We start from the raw sequence: 20,752 nt of genomic DNA on the forward strand, positions 1-20,752 counted from the left end.
ATAGTATGTTCTCCACTGCTCAATGAGAATAGCCCAGATCTCCTAACTTGGAGCATGTTAGGAGATGATCTAATCAGCGGAAGATGGAATTAAAGTGATGTAATAAAAAGTTAAATGGGAAGTACAGTGCATTCAGAAAGTATTCAGACCCCTTCACTTTTCCCATATTTTCTTACGTTACAGCCTTATTCTAAAATGTATCAAATCGTGTTTTTTTTCTCCCTCATCAATCTACACACAATACAAAGCAAAAAAAAAATTTTAGAAAGAAAGAAAAAATCTATCACATTTACATAAGTATTCAGACCCTTTACTCAGTACTTTGTTGAAGCACCTTTGGCAGCGATTACAGCCTTGAGTCTTCTTGGGTATGACGCTACAAGCGTGGCACACGTGTATTTGTGGAGTTTCTCCCATTCTCTGCAGATCCTCTCAAGCTCTGTCAAGTTGGATGGGGAGCGTCGCTGCACTGCTATTTTCAGGTCTCTCCAGAGATGTTTGATCGGGTTCAAGTCTGGGCTCCTGCTGGGCCACTCAAGGACATTCAGAGACTTGTACCGAAGCCACTCCTGCGTTGTCTTGGCTGTGTGCTTAGGGTCGTTGTCCTGTTGAAAGGTGAACCTTCGCCCCCAGTCTGAGGTCCTGAGCACTCTGGAGCAGATTTTCATCAAGGATCTCTCTGTACTTTGTTCATCTTTCCCTGAGGAGTATTTCTGTCTGTAATAAAGCCCTTTTTGTGGTGAAAAACTAATTCTGATTGGCTGCCAAGTGGGTGGGCCTTTGCCCTCCAAGGCACACCCATGGCTGCACCCCTGCCCAGTCATGTGAAATCCATAGATTAGGGCCTAATGAATGTATTTCAATTGACTGATTTCCTTATGAACTGTAACTCAGTAAAATCCTTGAAATTGTGGCGTTTTTGTTCAGTATAGCGATGACAAGCTAGAAGTTAGTATTCTAGCGTGAGAAGGCTTATGTTTGGTTGCTTTCCCTCCCTCCTCCTTGCTCCCGTGTCACTCGCTCACGGTACACACACCTCAAGGCTCCTCCTCCGCCTACTTTCCCTCGTGCTGTATCAGCTCTGGTTAATAAAGTAGCTTATAAAATTACTTCTCTGCTGCTTCCCTCACTCAGATCCGACCATGTCTAATACGGAACTGGTCGTCCTCGGGTCCGTTCGGAACGTGTCTCTATATTGAAAAATGTATTTATGCATATTTGTCCAGCTGGGAAAGCCCCAGGTCCATTTCGGAACAGGGCCACTTTTTTAAAAAACTTATATTTAGCCAAATAAACAGAAATTAATTAAAGTAACTGTTGGCATTTCATTTTCCCGCTGTACCGTAACCGAACCGTGAACCCAAAACCCCAATACGTACTGAACCGTGGGTTTGTTGAACTGTTACACCCCTATTGGTAAGTTAGTCTAGCGGCCAGCTCTCTAAACTTGTAGTAATCATGGTCAAATTACTGACCGGGGGGGGGCCCATTGATTTTGTTAGTCACTCTCACTCCGATATCATATTAAAAACTAACATTTCTCTCCACCCTAGAATTGCAGGAAATTAGCTCAACCAAATTTTGCTTAGGGCTGACTGTGGGTGTGGGTATGGATGTGGGTATGACTGTGGCTATGCAAAACCGCGAGCCACTGCGGCCCCTCATGATGAGTTCCGATTTATAATTTTTTTTTGTAGACCCCAACTCCATCAGTGTGTGTGGCATTGGGATGGTTATACGGACAGGATGAACTGACAGTCACAGTGTAGTAGACATTAACAAACAAGTTCCGAGCCAAGGGCAGGTCTTGAGATTGATTGTTTGTGGTCTAGCTTGTGGTGTAGCCCGTTTCTGTTTTGTACTGTATAAGGAGGCCCAGTCCCTATCACCTCTCTGACATGCAGTCAGTCACTTAAAATAGAGTTAACCAGTGTAAAAAGAAGAGAGCAGTAGAGGTCAAGTGAAAGCGACAGTCCCAAACTTTTGGCCACACCTTACTCTCGAGTCCTGAAATCTCTTTCTCTCCCTCTCCGACCTCTCTTTCTCAATTCAAGGTCTTTATTGGCATGGGAAGCATATGTTAACATTGCCAAAGCAAGTGAAGTAGATAATAAACAATACAAATTTACAGTAAACATTACACTCAAAGAAGTTCCAAAAATAATGAAGACATCTCAAATGTCATATGTGTATATATACAGTGTGTCTCTCTCGCTCTCTGCTCTCTCACTCTCTCTCTGGTCTCGCCCTCCCCCCCCGCCCCCTTTCTGCTCCGGGCCCAGTTGTGAGGGGAAGTGTATCTGACTGGCACGGTCCACAGCCTTGATCTCTTTCCAGCAGGACCCCTCCTTAGAGCTGCCGGGAAACGGAAGGAAAGGGAGGAGAAGGAGGGGAGGGGTTACCATAGAACCCTCCCACCCACCTCCAATTATTCTGAAGACCATAGCCCGGGACCCAAAGGCCCACAACGTTTCCCAACCTCCCAGAAACATCCACACAATGTTTAGCCTACACTCCCACTCCAGTCTGTTTATCTTTTTAGCCATCTCTCCGTTTTACTGAAATTCCCCAGAATGAGAACACACACTCCCACAGATGTCTCTCATCATAATACACACACAATTGAATCTGTTTTTGGACTGATGCCCTCTGATACCAACTACAGATTATGATGGAATAGGACGTTAATCATAATGTCTGTTTATAAAAGCCAGATATTGGGAAAACACTAGGTCATAGCTGGGATTTTACCAGACACTGTCTGTATTGTTGAAACTGGGTGGGACGTTGTTTTCCATGAATAATAATTTAGTTTAGTTGTACCGCAAACAGATGAGGATATTTCTTTGCCTATCATAGTTTTTTTTTCTGTTCCATATAGGTTATTATTGGGTGTGGATGGAAACCAAACCACAATGACAAAATTACACTCCCTAGTGACGTTCTCGATAACACTGAAATTCGGACAATATTTTCCCACGTCCCATCTGAAAGCTGGGCCTACAGTAACCTATTACGTAGATTCACCTTCAATTATTATGCTGTCAAGTAGTTGATTTTTCCTTCCAACTGAGATCACAGATAGATCACATCCAACTGGTAGTTCATTGTATACGTTCCCCCAGAAGCCATTGGACACGTGCACTTTAAATGGGCAGCCCTCTTTGTTGGCACAGGGTATGTAGGGAGGAGGAGGCCTATCTGTGCTTCTTAGACAAAGACCCCCAATTGACATCTGAACAATGGAGCAGGCAGTGCACACAGCAGCATTCCGCCCTGGAGGATGGCACAATGGCTCTTTCTCCAGTGCCAGTTCAAAGCCAGGGCAATTGGTTTTGCAGCAAAGGAGGGTAAAAAATAAAAAAATAAAAAAACGACATCGAACATATAAAATCCACATGGATCACAATGACACATACAGTTACAGAGTACAATGTGCTGGCACATCAAGTCACAGGGCTGACTCGCACCAGGGGAGGTGCCAGCATGCCAGGCTGCCAGCCTGCCCACCACTTCAACAGGCCCTGCCTGGGGGACACAATGCCACCCTGGGCACACGAGCACAGTGTCTTGGTGTCACCCATGCCCAGTGGTGCGTGGGATTGATGACATGAGAGCTGACACATAGCTGGGTGCAGAAGAATGAGCTAACCACCGCCTGTTGACCTGTCAGAGACTTAGCGGTGGCGTGCTTGTTTGTGGAAGTGGCTAATTGTAGTTTCTGTGTGTACTCTGTGTAGTTTTAAAGAAGCTCTTCATTTGTTCTCTGTTCTCATTTGAATATCTAAAGCCATCCTCTGCTCTCTCCGTTTTGTACAGTTCTAAAACAACCCGGGTTTATATGTTGTGGCTCTGCTCAACTGCTCTGTCAATGTTTTGTAGATCGCTCTGCTCTGTTTATCTTTTAGATATGGGCAGTATCTAACATCACCAATGCAGTTGCTTTGTCGGAGTCAGAATCAAACCGAGAACATTATGCTGAACCGCTATGTGATCATTTCACTGACGTTAAAGATTGTGGACAGAGATTAGCGAGCTAAAAATTCCACGTTCATTGAATGCCAAGGTTTCCAGGGACTCAAGGACATGGATAACCAGGGCTGTAGTAAAGTTTGATGTTGTTGTAAGATCGTTATAACCACTAACCGGGTCGTTATAACACTGTAAAAGAGGATCTGTCCTCAATGGCTGACCATGGCTAAAACAGGTTAAATCAAGTAAGTGCATCAATGCAGAGGGTCACTCTCAGGACAAGCAGTGATTCTGAAGGTGTATAGTAGATATGCTGTATTATATTGTTAGTGTAGGCCTCTGGAACCCAGGGACACCAGGTGGAACCCTGGGGCCGGAGCAGAGGTAGGCCTGACTGGGGTGGAGCTGAGAAGAAAGGCCCTATTCTTCTGTGTAGGGGGGAAGAAACCCTGGTCCACTCAGAGAAGGAAGGAAGTGAGGCAGGCTGCCTGAGGGCATAGAGAGAGAAGGCCCAGGTCAAGTCTCTCTCTCTCTCGTCTGCATAGCTCACTGCTCGAAGATCAGTGTGGCTCCTTGAGTGTAGGATTTAGAGTTGGGGCCCCACCATTCCTTTTGAGCACCTGGTCCCGTCCCATCTCAAAACCACCACCGACGCCCTCCTTGCCAAGAGGTCTATGGACGACCTCTTGGGCCTTCGCTACATCCTCCAACACCTCGACAACCCAAGGACATATATAAGGATATTGTTTGTGGACTTTAGCTCAACACGATCCTTCCGAACCTGCTACAGCACAAACTCACCCAGCTGATCGTTTCTGACTCCATCAGGATACAGCGCATTAAGATGGTGGGGGGGAAACATATTTCAGCACGGGGGCGCCGTGACGTTGCATGCTTTCCACCCTCTACTCACTCTACGCCAATGACTGCACCTCCAATGACACAGCTGTCAAACTACTCCGACGGCGACAGGTCCAAGTAACGTGGTGGCCTGGCGCAGTCAACAACATGGAACTTAGCACAGTCAAAACCGGGGAGATGGTGGTTGACTTCTGGAAATGACAAATCTGGTATCGGTTCTACACGTCCATCTCACCTCTTCTATCACTGTTTGGGTCTGCGTCTGACCGTTGCAGGGGCAAACTGCAGCGCTACGTCCAGTCTGAGGAGAAGGTCATCAGCTGTCACCTGCCCGCCTCCAGGACAAGGAAGTGTGCAGGTCAGATCATCGCTGACCCCGCCCACCCCGGACACCCCGTCTTCCAAAGACTCCGCTCTGGCAGACGGTTTAGGTCAATCATGACAAAAAGTAGCCCTCCAACTGAATAGTTTCCTCCCCCCGTGCTGTGGCCCTCATCAACCGGCCATCGGGCTCATTGGGATGAAGTGACTTTGCATTGGGCTGAACACTGCACCTTGCCATCAATGGCCTCTAATACTAATAACTGCACTATACTGCATTTGCACTATGTACACCTCTGCACAACACTGAATATGCACTGGATACATTCACCGTGGCAGCATCCCTCTCTCTGCTTAGATACAGTATATCCCCCTCTCTAAATGGTATATTCCCACTGCAATCAGTCTAAACTCCATAGTTTTATGTTTACTGTACCGATATATATCCAATATATATTCTGTATGATGTCTATGTGGAATACAGACGCGTGTCTATGTGGAATACAGACACGTGTCTATGTGGAATAGAGACGCGTGTCTATGTATTCCGTTTCTGTATTGTCTATTGCTGGCAGCACCTTCACACTAAAGCAAATTCTGGTTGTGTGTAAATGTACATGGTGAAAATAGTTGATTCTCACAGTGTACCAGACACATGGTCCTACTATATGTAACTTCTAGGCGATATGTTAACCCCACACGCACGCATCCCTCTAGGCTGCAGACCCCTATAGAACGCTATCAGTGTCTGACGTAAAGCGTTGTAGTGTTGAAGGGGGGATTGACGTCTAGAGAGGAATGCAAACATGACCTGGTATAGCCTGAGTCTCTGCTGCTTTTTGGTGCTAAAATGTTACTTTGGACTGTACTACTGAACTGTATTTGTGGTGCTGTTATTACGGTATGTTTTAAATAAGTGCCTTTTTTCTAAATAGTGTCCCTGTCCTGTAACAGTCGTATGACTCGGCGGTATGGCATCATGTTGTCAGGTGACGGTGAGTTCCCTGTGCTCTTTCTCCCGTGTGGCTGCAGGTTTGAGAAGGGCCGTATCTACACCTACATCGGCGAGGTGGTGGTGTCGGTTAACCCTTACCGCGCCATGAACATCTACGGCCGAGACACCATCGAGCAGTACAAGGGCCGGGAGCTGTACGAGCGACCGCCGCATCTCTTCGCCATTGCAGACGCAGCCTACAAAGCCATGAAGAGGAGGAACAAGGACACCTGTATTGTCATCTCAGGTAACGGGGGGAGCCCTCTAAACGGCCAACCAAATCACAAAGTTATTTGTCTAGTGAATAAATTCCAGCATATAAATACATAGTTAACATATTATAAGCCCTATAATAGGACATTCATAAGGGCTCATACATGCTTATAAGAAGTAATAGACGTGCATATAACACTGGTTCAGGTCAAGTCATGTCTTCCTGGATGCCAACTTAGATTTTGTTTGAAAATGTAGCTTTAAAGTTCAAACTTAATGTTCTCTCAAAATATCTTTGTAATGTCTGACTTTTGCTCTAATGTTTTCTGGCTGGAGTAATGTGAGATTGTCATTTAGGTGGAGAGTATTTTGGGGGAAATCGATATGACCCTATTTAGTTGAAAATAGCAGGGTCAACGTTGCCTTTTTTCTAAGAAAACAAGCAAAGTAACCACAAGCTGTGACGGCATGGTGAAGCTATTCGGTTGATAAAGCGCCACTTAGTGGTGAAGAGAGGAATATTCTGTCTCGAATGGCTCAAAACCCAAAACTCACCTCAAAAAAGCCCATGATATTGGAGATCCCATTTTAGAGGTTCCAATTGAATTCAAATCTGAAATGTCACATACACTGCAGTACAAAGCTATAGCAAATTATGGCACTATATAACAAAAATAATTATGTTTTTCCATTGCAGGGGAGAGTGGAGCCGGAAAGACGGAAGCCAGCAAATATATCATGCAATACATCGCTGCTATAACAAACCCCGGCCAAAGAGCTGAGGTCGAAAGGTGAGAAATGATTGCCATTAAGTTGCCATTTTAACCTTCTCAGAATGTCCCTTTTTTAAATCTGCATTATGTAACTTTTTGGGCGACCTGACCAAATTCGCATAGGAATGTGACCCACCACCTCAATTTGGTCTTATGAAAGCAAAATTTAAAATTGTGTTTTTTACATTGGATAAAAGTAGAGCTAGAAAATGACATATCATACACTGTAGCTGAGGAATAATGGAAAAGGAATTATGCTTTGGAAGTTGCTAAACTTGTAATCCCACTTTTGAGAAAATGGCCCTTGACTGTTTCGGTACACCTACTGGAGAGCTCTTCTTTGTCTACACCCATTCAGCATAATTTCACACCCTCTTAATCCTTAGCTCCACCCATCTCTTTAAGGATTCACATGTGAGGCCATGTACTAAACAGAGTGAGCTAAACAATTAACCATAATCCTAACCCATACTACAAGCAATACAAACTGATTGTCATAGCTAGCCACCATGCATGAATCTGCAGGTAGTTAAAGACACTACCGGTCAAACGTTTTAGAACATCTACTCATTCAAGGGTTTATCTTTATTTGTACTATTTTCTACATTGTAGAATATTAGTGAAGACATCAAAATTATGAAATAACACATATGGAATCATGTAGTCACCAAAAAAGTGTTAACCTGTTTGGGATAGGGGGCAGTATTTTCACGGCCGGATAAAAAACGTACCCGATTTAATCTGGTTACTACTCCTGCCCACAAACTAGAATATGCATATAATTATTAGATTGGGATAGAAAACACTCTAAAGTTTCTAAAACTGTTTGAATGGTGTCTGTGAGTATAACAGAACTCATATGGCAGGCCAAAACCTGAGAAGATTCCATCCATGCATCTCTAACGAAAATACAGCATCTCTGCTGTAACGTGACATTTTCTAAGGCTTCCATTGGCTCTCAGAAGGCGCCAGAAAGTGGAATGACGTCTCTGGGTGAAAAACAGCAGGAGTTTTTGTGAGTGGTCAGGCAGGGAACAATGACACTGGAGATGCGTGTCCACGAGACGACTCCATTTTTTTCTTTCAGTCTTTGAATGAATACAACGTCGCCCGGTTGGAATATTATCGCTATTTTACGAGAAAAATAGCATAAAAATTGATTTTAAACCGCGTTTGACATGCTTCGAAGTACGGTAATGGAATATTTAGAATTTTTTTGTCATGAAATGCGCTCGCACGTCACCCTTCGGATAGTGACTTGAACGCACGAACAAAACGGCGGTATTTGAATATAACTATGGATTATTTGGAACCAAAACAACATTTGTTGTTGAAGTAGAAGTCCTGGGAGTGCATTCTGATGAAGAACAGCAAAGGTAATCACATTTTTCTTATAGTAAATCTGAGTTTGGTGATGGCCAAACTTGGTGGGTGTCAAATTAGCTAGCCATGATGGCCGGGCTATGTACTCAGAATATTGCAAAATGTGCTTTCGGCGAAAAGCTATTTTAAAATCTGACACCGCGATTGCATAAAGGAGTTCTGTATCTATAATTCTTAAAATAATTGTTATGTTTTTTGTCAACGTTTATCGTGAGTAATTTATCGTGAGTAATTTAGTAAATTCACCGGAAGTTTGCGGTATGCTAGTTCTGAACATCACATGCTAATGTAAAAAGCTGGTTTTTTATATAAATATGAACTTGATTGAACAAAACATGCATGTATTGTATAATATAATGTCCTAGGAGTGTCATCTGATGAAGATCATCAAAGGTTAGTGCTGCATTTCGCTGTGGTTTTGGTTTTTGTGACATATATGCTTGCTTTGAAAATGGCTGTGTGATTATTTTGGCAGGGTACTCTCCTGACATAATCTAATGTTTTGCTTTTGCTGTAAAGCCTTTTTGAAATCGGACAATGTGGTTAGATTAACGAGAGTCTTGTCTTTAAAATGCTGTAAAATAGTCATATGTTTGAGGAATTGAAGTTATAGCATTTTTGAGGTATTTGTATTTCGCACCACGCTATACTATTGGATATTGGTGAGGCGTTCCGCTAGCGGAACGTCTGTCCCTAACAGGTTTTAAACAAATCTAATATATTTTATATTTGAGATTCTTCAAATAGCCACCCTTTGCCTTGATGACAGCAAGGATTATCCACACATACTTAGCAGCTCATGTTATAGACAGAAGCATGCTACATGGCAGACCAATCCGAACTCATCTCTCGGCATGTCCAGCCCACCCATTATCTCAGCCAATCATGGCTAGCGGGAAGGTTCCTGACTTTTTCCATGGCTAAACCAACTAGGCTCATAATAAACATTTTCAAAAATGTATTTACAGATGGCATACAAGTTTGTTATTAAGGCACATGAAAGTTCACATGTTTACGTTCAAATGCATCTCCTGTGACGTACACCTAGCTTCTTGAAACAGGTCACATGTGTTATAGATCTGTCATTCTCATTGAAAGCAAGTCTGAGAAGCAGTAGATCTGAAAATAATTGAAATTGGTTTTGAAGTTGCATTGGTATTCACTGCAATGTTGTAGTTCCCAGGGTATGTCAATTCTGATTAGCCAATAGGCTTTCATGATTTTGTAGGAGTTTCATATTATTAGTTCAGCGCAAGACTACCCACCTCGCCTCTTCTGCCAAATTCAAAACCAAGGCAGCCCTGAAGATGAGAGATTTGTTTTCACACGGCTAGCAGCTAGCAAGCTTTCTTTTGTTATCCTCTCTAGGGTAGGGGGCAGTATTTTCACATCCGGATAAAAAACGTACCTGATTTAATCTGATTATTACTACTGCCCAGAAACTAGAATATGCATATAATTGTTTGATTTGGATAGAAAACACCCTATAGTTTCTAAAACTGTTTGAATGGTGTCTGTGAGTATAACAGAACTCATATGGCAGGCCAAAACCTGAGAAGATTCTGTACAGGAAGTGCCCTCTCTGACCATTTTTTGGCCTTCTATACTCTCTTTATCGAAAACAGAGGATCTCTGCTGTAACGTGACACTTTCTAAGGCTCCCATAGGCTCTCAGAAGGCGCCAGAATGTTGAATGATGGCTTTGCAGTGTCTGGCTGAAAAACAGTAGCGCATTTGGATAGTGGTCGATCTGAGAACAATGAGACGGGTGCGTGCGTGCACGTGAAGAGGCCATTTTACATTTTCAGTCTTTGAACGAAAAAGACGTCTCCCGGTCGGAATATTATCGCTATTTTACGAGAAAAATCGCATAAAAATTTATTTTAAACAGCGTTTGACATGCTTCGAAGTACGGTAATGGAATATTTTTACATTTTTTGTCACGATACGCGTCCGCGAGTCAACGTTCGGATAGTGTCTTGAACGCAAGAACAAAACAGAGGATATTTGAACATGACTATGGATTATTTTGAACCAAAACAACATTTGTGGATGAAGTAGAAGTCCTGGGAGTGCATTCTGACGAAGAACAGCACAGGTAATCCAATTTTTCTTATAGTAAATCTGAGTTTGGTGAGTGCCAAACTTGGTGGGTGTCAAATTAGCTAGCCCGTGATGGCGAGCTATCTACTCAGAATATTGCAAAATGTGCTTTTGCCGAAAAGCTATTTTAAAATCTGACACCGCGATTGCATAAAGGAGTTCTGTATCTATAATTCTTAAAATAATTGTTATGTTTTTTGTGAACGTTTATCATGAGTAATTTAGTAAATTCACCGGACGTTTTCGGTATGTTTGCTAGTTCTGAACGTCACATGCTAATGTAAAAAGCTGTTTTTTGATATAAATATGAACTTGATTGAACAAAACATGCATGTATTGTATAACATAATGTCCTAGGAGTGTCATCTGATGAAGATCATCAAAGGTTAGTGCTGCATTTCGCTGTGGTTTTGGTTTTTGTGACATTATATGCTAGCTTGAAAAATGGGTGTGTGATTATTTCTGGCTGGGTACTCTCCTGACATAATCTAATGTTTTGCTTTCGTTGTAAAGCCTTTTTGAAATCGGACAATGTGGTTAGATTAACGAGAGTCTTGTCTTTAAAATGGTGTAAAATATTCATATGTTTGAAAAATTGAAGTAATAGCATTTCTAAGGTATTTGAATATCGCGCCTCTCGATTCCACTGGCTGTTGACTAGGTGGGACGATTTCGTCCCACATACCCTAGAGAGGTTATTTAAAAGGGTGCAAAAATGTAATCAGCAAGAAAAATAAAGCAATTGTCTGCTCGTTTATTGCGTCTTGGACAAGGGAATATGGATGTGTTTTACTGAAGGACTGGACTGTTTTCTCTCTCTGTTGTAAAACTGTTTGTCGGACATCAAGTGCATGGCGTCATTTTGAAACCGAGACATGAGAAAAACTCCAAGGATGAGGCGGACAAGCCTGAAGGAATCAAGAGGGCTGTGTCCAGTTATGAAAAGCAAACCAGTGGGTTTACAAATCTACATGCAGTCAAAAATCAAGCTACAGAGGGGAGCTATAAAGTTGGGCAGTGCATTGCTAAACATGGACAACCATTTACTAATGGGGAATATATCAAGGAGGCTTTCCTCAGTAGTTTGCAGGTTTTATTTGATGGATTGCCTAACAAAGACACAATCATCTCAAAGAAAGACATGCCTGTGTCTGCCAGAAATGTTGAAAGGCTCGTTACCGAGATAGTTGAAAATGTAATGGAGCGGCAAACTGCAGAGTTAAGATGCACCTGTGTTTAGTGTGGCTCTTGATGAGAGTGTGGATGTGAATGACATTCCACGTCTGGCAGTTGTTGCAAGATACTGTGACTCAGAGCAGGTACGTGAGGAGCTGCTTTGTCTCAAACTGTAACGGCTGTCGTATAGAGGGGACCAAGGCGCAGCGTGTTGAGTGCTCATAATTACGTTTATTTAAACTCAGAACACTAAAGAAAATAACAAAGAGAAAACGAACAGCTAACAGTTCTGTCAGGTACTGAAGTCTACACAGAACACAACTAAACAGAATTTAACTGCCCACAAACACACTAGAAAAAACCCCAACATAAATATGATCTCCAATTAGTGTCAGGGATTTCGTCGTCGCCAGACGATATGGCGAAATAATCGTCGGAAAAGGAGGACCAATATGCAGCAGGATTGTGTTGGCTCATCTTGAACATTTATTAAACTCCAAAATGAACATACAAAATAACAAAACGAACTCACGATATACCGACAATCTTCTCAGGCTCACATACGCTAGACAAGAAACAATCTCCCACAAATGACAAACACACCCTAATATATGGGACTCTCAATCAAAGGCAAAGAGAAAACACCTGCCTTCAATTGAGAGTCCCAACCCCAATTAACCAACCATAGAAACACACTCACTAGACTACACATAGAAATACATAAACCAAAAACCCCGGAAATACTAAATCAAACGCCCTTCTACCAAAACACCACCCCGAACCACATAAAACAAATACCCACTGCCACGTCCTGACCAAACTACAATACCAATTAACCCTTATACTGGCCAGGACGTGACATAGAGACAACGCGAACCAGCTGCCTCTAATTGGAGATCATCCCAAAAACCTCCAACATAGAAATAGAATACTAGAACAAAACATAGAAAACATAGACAAACCACGCAAAACACCCCCTGTCATGCCCTGACCTACTCTACTATAGAAAATGACATCTTACTAGGGTCAGGACGTGACACAAACCTATGCATGGTACTACTAAAGGGGAAGATGTAGCAAAAGCCTTCACAGATCATTTTGAGAAGAGAGGTGTCGATTATTAAAAACATATTCGCTATTTCAACTGACCGTGCCCCCGCTATGGTGGGGAAACATAAAGGATTTGCAAAGCTGACTGAAGATAAGATTGGCCACCCTGTGGTTAAATGTCACTGTATCATTCACCAAGTTAATCTGTGTTCCAAGATCAAGCCCGTGGTGCTAAGGGACAGCGCCTCTGTTTAGCGAGCTATGGAATTCTTCCGTTTGTGGGCAATTAGATATTCAATAGACACAATTAGTTGTAATGCACATATGGAAATCATTACTGGCACGCAGATCTTTAGAAATGGTAGGATAAATTGTAAATTGACACACCACACCAAAAAGTATGCCGACCCCATGCTCTACACTGTACTTTCTTGTTTTGCCACATAAACTGAAATTAGGCAAACTATTAGAATTTGAAAATGCGTCTTTTCCGGACGTTGAAATCAGGTTAATTTTTGGTTCTGAAAGAATCCGGTGTGCTAGCTCTGGAATAGATCGATTACATTGAACGACCTGGGATCCCCTTGGAGAGATTTGAGAACCACTACTTCACTATACTGTACTGTGCTGTCTGAGCTTGGGAAACATAGATGTCTATGATTGGTTCAGATTTGGTCCAGTCTGGACCGGACCAAATCTGAACCAATCATAGACATCTATGTTTGGACCAACTCAAGGCCAGTCCCTATTTCTATCCTTCCCGTTCTCAAGTTTTGTTTTTGCGTCTTTTACTTTAGGTTTTGTACACCAGCTTCAAATAGCTGAAAATACAACATTTTTGGTTATGGAAATATATTTCACAGCGGTTTAGATGGTACAATGATTCTCTATACTATAATTTCTTGTTTTGCCACCAAAAACAGAAATTAGGCGAACTATTCGAATTTTAGCAACCAGGAAATGGCGAAGTGATTTCTGTATAGTGCACCTTTAACAATCTGGGAATGCAGAAGTAACCAGAAATGATGGCCTGGGAGTGATACAACTGTAGGTAAAGGTATTGACCACCATATCAACAGTAGAATGCACTGGGAGTGTGCAAGTGTGAGAGAAAAAGAGAGCTTTGCCACAGGAATTTAGCACGTCATTGTGTTGAATATCTTTATAGGCCTTATTTGCTAAGGTACACATGCAGTTTCAATGTAAACAGCAAGCAAGGGCACCGCATGTCTTCCATATGAACAGTATCTCATATCAGGTCTTGACTAGTTATAATTTATAACTACAGTGACCCGAAGAGCAAATCTCTTGTATGCTTTGGTTGAAGCTCAATGTTAAATTCAAAATCTCCTTACCATCATATCTAAGCCAATTCTGGACATTTTTTTTATATTTATTTTCCGGGCATTGAAAATGTGTATTTTCCGAATGTTGAAATCGGGTTAATTTTCGGTTCTGAATGAATGTTTAAAATACTTTCTCAACTTTTTTTTTACTGTAATGTACTGCACTCTGCTATGCTTTACTCTTTTTACTGCAGTGGTTCTGAAACCTCTCCTTGGGGACCTCCAGACGTTTCAAGTTTTAATGTCACATGCACAAGTACAGTAAAATGTCTTTCTTGCAAACTCAAAACCAAACAATGCAATAATCAATAACAATGTATTACTAAAAAAAACACACAAGAAATACTGTATTAAATACACAATTAAGCATGCTATATACAGGAAATACTTTTAAAAGTCAGTTCCAATACCATATTTACAATGTGCAGGGATACTAGAGTGATGGAGGTAGATATGTACAGCTGAAGTTGGAAGTTTACATACACTTAGGTTGGAGTCATTAACTTGTTTTTCATCCACTCCACACATTTCTTGTTAACAAACTATAGTTTTGGCAAGTCGGTCAGGACATCTACTTTGTGCATGACACAAGTCATTTTTCCAACAATTGTTTACAGACAGATTATTTCACTTATAATTCACTGTATCACAATTCCAGTGGATCAGAAGTTTACATACATTAAGTTGACTGCGCCTATAAACAGGTTGGAAAATTCCAGAAATTATTTCATGTCTTTAGAAGCTTCTGATAGGCTGATTGACATCATTTGAGTCAATTGGAGGTGTACCTGTGGATGTATTTCAAGGTCTTCAAACTCAGTGCCTCTTTGCTTGACATCTTGGGGAAATCTAAAGAAATCAGCCACGACCTCAGAAAAAAAGAGTGTAGACCTCCACAAGTCTGGTTCATCCTTGGGAGCAATTTCCAAACACATGAAGGTACCACGTTCATCTGTACAAACAATAGTACACAAGTATAAACACCATGGGACCACGCAGCCGTCATACCGCTAAGGAAAGGAGACGCGTTCTGTCTCCTAGAGATGAACGTACTTTGGTGAGGAAAGTCCAAATCAATCCCAGAACAACAGTAAAGGACCTTGTGAAGATGCTGGATGAAACGGGTACAAAAGTATCTATATCCACAGTAAAACGAGTCCTATATCGACATAACCTGAAAGGCCGCTCAGCAAGGAAGAAGTCACTGCTCCAAAACCGCCATAAAAAAATCCAGACTACAGTTTGCAACTGCACATGGGAACAAAGATCGTACTTTTTTGAGAAATGTCCTCCGGTCTGATGAAACAAAAATAGAACTGTGTGGCCATAATGACCATCGTTGTGTTTGGAGGAAAAGGGGGATGCTTGCAAGCCGAAGAACACCATCCCAACTGTGAAGCACGGGGGTGGCAGCATCATGTTGTGGGGGTGCTTTGCTGCAGGCGGGACTGGTGCACTTCACAAAATAGATGGCATCATGAGGATGGAACATTATGTGGATATATCGAAGCAACACCTCAAGACATTAGTCAGGAAGTTAAAGCTTGGTCGCAAACCCTAACCCAAACCAAACCCTAACCCTAACCCAAATGAACAATAACCCCAAGCATACTTACCAAGTTGTGGCAAAATGGCTTAAATACAACTAAGTCAAGGTATTGGAGTGGCCATCACAAAGCCCTGACCTCAATCCTATAGAAAATGTGTGGGCAGAACTGAAAAAGCATGTGCGAGCAAGGAGGCCTACAAACCTGACTCAGTTACACCAGCTCTGTCAGGAGCAATTCACCCAACTTATTGTGGGAAGCTTATGGAAGGCTATCCAAAACGTTTGACCCAAGTTAAACAGTTTAAAGGCAATGCTACCAAATACTTATTGAATGTATGTAAACTTTTGACCCATTGGTAATGTGATGAAAGAAATAAAAGCTGAAATAAATCATTCTCTCTACTATTATTCAGACATTTCACATTCTTAAAATGAAGTTGTGATCCTAACTGACCTAACACAGGGAATTTTCACTAGGATTAAATGTCAGGAATTGTGAAAAACTGAGTTTAAATGTATATGGTTAAGGTGTTTGTAAACTTCCGACTTCAGCTGTATATGGGTAAGGTGACAAGGCAATAAGATATAAGATACACCTAGTAGCAGCAGCTTGTATGTGTGCAGGTGTGTAGAGTCATTTGCAATGTATGTGCATATTATGTGTGAGCGAGAAAATGGAATGTGCGTTTGTGTGTGTTGGATTGACAGTATGTATGAGTGTGTAGGGCCCTGTGAGTGTCCATAGAGACAGAGCAAAAATTGAAATAAAAGGTCAATAATGATTAAGTTTAAGTCAGATAGACCGTGTAGCTATTTTGTTAGCTATTTATCAGTTGTATTACTTGGGGATAGAAGCTGTTCAAGAGCCTGTTGGTGTCAGACTTGATGCACCGGTAACTCTTGCCATGCGGCAGCAGAGAAAATTGTCTATGGCTTGGGTGGTTGGCATCTTTAATGATTTTCCGGGCCATGTTTTCATACCGCCTGATATAGAGGTCCTGGATAGCAGGGATCTCAGCAGCAGTGATGTACTGGGCTGTCCGCGCATCCCTCTGTAGCGCCATGCGATCGAGGGTGGTACTATTGCCATACCAAGCAGTGATGCAGCCAGTCAAAATGTGTAACATGCACAAGATAAAGAAGGTGTAAACGGTACAGTAAAATGTTTACTTGTATAGTGGCGTCTTTTGTTTGCTAAACAATGAACCATAATTCCAACTCATAACATTACTACCCTGCATGTATATACAGTGTATTCGGAAAGCATTCAGACCCCTCAACTTTTTCCACATTTTGTTACGTTACTTTTTTAATCCTCAATCTACACACAATACCCCATAATGACAAAGCAAAGACATTTTTCAATTTTTTTTGCAAATATCTTGAAAATAAAAAAACGTATCACATTTACATAAGTATTCAGACCCTTTACTCAGTACTTTGTTGAAGCACCTTTGGCAGCGATTACAGCCTCAAGTCTTCTTGGGTATGACGCTACAAGCCTGGCACACATGTATTTGGGGCATTTCTCCCATTCTTCTCTGGAGATCTTCTCAAGCTCTGTCAGGTTGGATGGGGAGCATTGCTGCACAGCTATGTTCAATTCTCTCCAGAGATGTTCAAGTCCGGGCTCTGGCTGGGCCACTCAAGGACATTCAGACACTTGTCCCGAAGACACTCCTATGTTGTCTTGGCTGTGTGCTTAGGGTCGTTGTCCTGTTGGAAGGCGAACCTTCATCCCAGTCAGGTCCTGAGTGCTCTGGAGCAGGATTTTATCATGGACCTCTCTGTACTTTGCTTCATTCATCTTTCCCTCGATCCTGACTAGTCTCCCAGTCCCTGCCACTGAAAAACATCCCCACAGCATGATGCTGACACCACCTTGCTTTCCCGTAGGCATGATGCCAGGTTTCCTCCAGACGTGACGCTTGGCATGCAGGCCAAAGAGTTCAGTCTTGGTTTAATCAGACCAGAGAATATTGTTTCTCATAGTCTGACACTCCTTTAGGTGCCTTTTGGCAGATTCCAAGCAGGCTGCATGTGCATTTTACTGAGGAGTGGCTTCCATCTGGCCACTCTACCACAAAGGCCTGATTGGTGGCGTGCTGCAGAGATGGTTGTCCTTCTTTAAAGTTGTATGTGGTACAAATCACATTATTGTTAGATCACCTCCTCTAAGAGTATGAATTACAGTGAGGGGAAAAAGTATTTGATCCCCTGCTGATTTTGTACGTTTGCCCACTGACAAAGAAATGATCAGTCTATCATTTTAATGGTAGGTTTATTTGAACAGTGAGAGACAGAATAACAACAAAAATATCCAGAAAAACCCATGTCAAAAATGTTATAAATTGATTTGCATTTTAATGAGGGAAATAAGTATTCCAAACTCTCCACCATGGCCAAGACCAAAGAGCTCTCCAAGGATGTCAGGGACAAGATTGTAAAATTATAGACCGATCATTTCTTTGTCAGTGGGCAAACGTACAAAATCAGCAGGGGATCAAATACTTTTTTTCCCTCACTGTAGGCTGTTTGAGAAGGTTTGAATCCGTAGCAACCCGCATACACATTATTTGAAGTAAAATAGACAGTGGACCATTATACATTTTTTTATTTTATTTTACTTTATGATGATGATTTGAGAGCTATACTGTTTGATAAAATTTTGCAAAGAAAACCGGAACTATTCTGGATTAGAGATGAATAAAAACTTGAATGGCTATTTAGGAAAGATGTATTCCTGGTTGCATACGTTATCTCCAAAGCTTGGAAGATGCGACAAGATAAGTTGTATACTACAAATAGTTTTACTTGTATTTCTCAATTGTTTTTCCCTGCCGTATGAATGTATGTTTATTTGAACATACGTATTTTATTTTGCTACAGCAAATACAGTGTCTTAAAAGCCCATGTGGGCTGGGAATCCTGAAGATGCACGACACTATAATAATGAAATCAATCATCGCTTCTATAGTCGGTCAAAGCTGTCTGCTGGAAAACCTTGGTAGAGCATGGGTGGAGTAGGCATTGTGGTGCTCGTGAATTTACTTTATTTTCCAGCTTCAGACCATTGTCTACATCTCATTTAAAATGTACTTCGTTGTTTTTAATACACATATGGCTGGCACGCAACACTTGTAAGAAAGTCCCACAAATAGGGCTGTTTTTTTTTTATCCAGGCAAGTCAGTTAAGAACAAATTCTTATTTACAATGACGGCCTAGGAACAGTGGGTTAACTGCCTTGCTCAGGGGTAGAACAACATATTTTGACCTTTTCAGCTCAGTGATTCGATCTAGCAACCTTTCGGTTACTGTCCCAATGCTCTAACCACTAGGGTACCTGTCGCCCCTGTTTATGGCATTTTGGTGCTGAATATATTGCGCCTGACCCACTACGTATTCCCTGTAGCCATTTAACTAAGAAACTGTATTTTTATGTTTTTTTAAAGTCAATACTAACCCCCAACTCTCACAGTTCTGCCCTATCAGTCAGGAAACGCTACAGTCTGTATGGAGCTCAGATTTATGCGAGAGCCACAGCAGGCTGTGTCACGTGTGTGTGTGTGTGTGGGCCATGGCAGGCATGCAGCACAGTGTATGGGTGAGGAGCCTGTGTTCTGACATCGACACTACACAGCATCAATCATCAGTGCCAAAGCAGTCTGTGTGTTAAGTAGAGTTGTGGTATACTTCTGCGAAAGAACTTGCCGAGAAAATACATTTCAAACGACTATAAACATGTCCAGACCCAGATGGGCCCCATAAATGACAGACAACTCTAGGATTTGAGTGAGTAATGACTGTACAACTGAATCAATGTGAAATGAATCACTTCAATCTTAAAGCTGAGAGCCACATAAGGTGAAACAGCGCCACTGGTCACCCCAGGCGCATTTGTTTTTGTTTTGTTTATGAAATGGAGCAGAGGAGCACCCAGCATTGTGGTAAAAGAATCATAGTACCTACTCTGCTTTTCTATTGCATGTGCAAGGTTGTCAGAGGGGGGGAAAAAAACAGTGTTCGTTGTTAGAAGGAACATCTTTTGTTGTTGTAATATCGCAATCGGACGTGGCAGTTTTCACCGCTATGGATTCCAGCTGCAACTCTAGCTCACACTACTGTATTCATTCCGATCATTCGCTATAGGCCACCTTATTGTTTGTTTATCTCTATGGGCTAAGGATCAGCTGAGCTAGGCCTAGTATCAGGTAATAGGAGCCAGGGGAGCTGTTAGTAGTACTTTAAAAAGATGTGTTGCCTCTCTCTCTCTCCAGGGTGAAAAACATGCTGCTGAAATCCAACTGCGTCCTGGAGGCCTTCGGCAATGCCAAGACCAAACGCAACGACAACTCCAGTCGCTTCGGCAAGTACATGGACATCAATTTCGACTTCAAGGGAGATCCCATCGGGGGCCACATCAACAACTATCTGCTGGAGAAGGTAGGGGGCACTGGGGAGCAGTGAGATCACCTGTTATAAATAAATGGTCAATTATGTTTCACTCTGTCTGACTCAAACCATCTGTTTCTCTTACAGTCCAGAGTCATCTTCCAGCAGGAGGGGGAGAGAAGCTTCCACTCATTCTACCAGGTGTGTGTGTGTGTGTGTGTGTGTTGTGGTGTGTGTGTGTGTGTGTGTGTGGGAGTATAGATGTGTGTGTGTGTTACATGCCAGACTGATGCCACCATAAGCTGGTATACAGACCAGATGGGCCGTGGGTCTGTGACTGTGTTGATCATACAGGCTTTGTGATATCATAGGTGTTACAACTCTATGCTGCCATTTAGAAATATCCATACTTTCACCTGATTTAACTCCTCAAATACACATTCATCTTTCTCACTCCATAAACTCCCCCATTCTCAAGGTACTTCACCCTACATTGGTCAGGACACAATGTAGAGTTTCTTTAACTTTGCTCCATATTACTGTGGAGTTACATACTGTATGACTCACCGCAGCATTTGAAATCAAATGGTTTAGAATGTAAATACTGAACAATACTGA

General features: G+C 42.0%; 1 protein-coding gene across 1 annotated transcript in view; it reads left to right on the top strand.

Moving 5' to 3' along the window:
- Positions 1-20,752, top strand: part of LOC115201048 (unconventional myosin-Id) — a 138,669-nt gene that overhangs the window by 29,116 nt on the left and 88,801 nt on the right. The window contains exons 2-5 of the mRNA XM_029764275.1: positions 6,187-6,395; positions 7,059-7,152; positions 20,020-20,185; positions 20,282-20,335. Of these exons, the coding sequence (XP_029620135.1) occupies positions 6,187-6,395; positions 7,059-7,152; positions 20,020-20,185; positions 20,282-20,335 (523 nt within the window). The remainder of the gene's footprint in view (positions 1-6,186; positions 6,396-7,058; positions 7,153-20,019; positions 20,186-20,281; positions 20,336-20,752) is intronic.

The sequence above is a fragment of the Salmo trutta genome, chromosome 10, assembly GCF_901001165.1.
Source record: "Salmo trutta chromosome 10, fSalTru1.1, whole genome shotgun sequence".
Taxonomy (NCBI): domain Eukaryota; kingdom Metazoa; phylum Chordata; class Actinopteri; order Salmoniformes; family Salmonidae; genus Salmo; species Salmo trutta.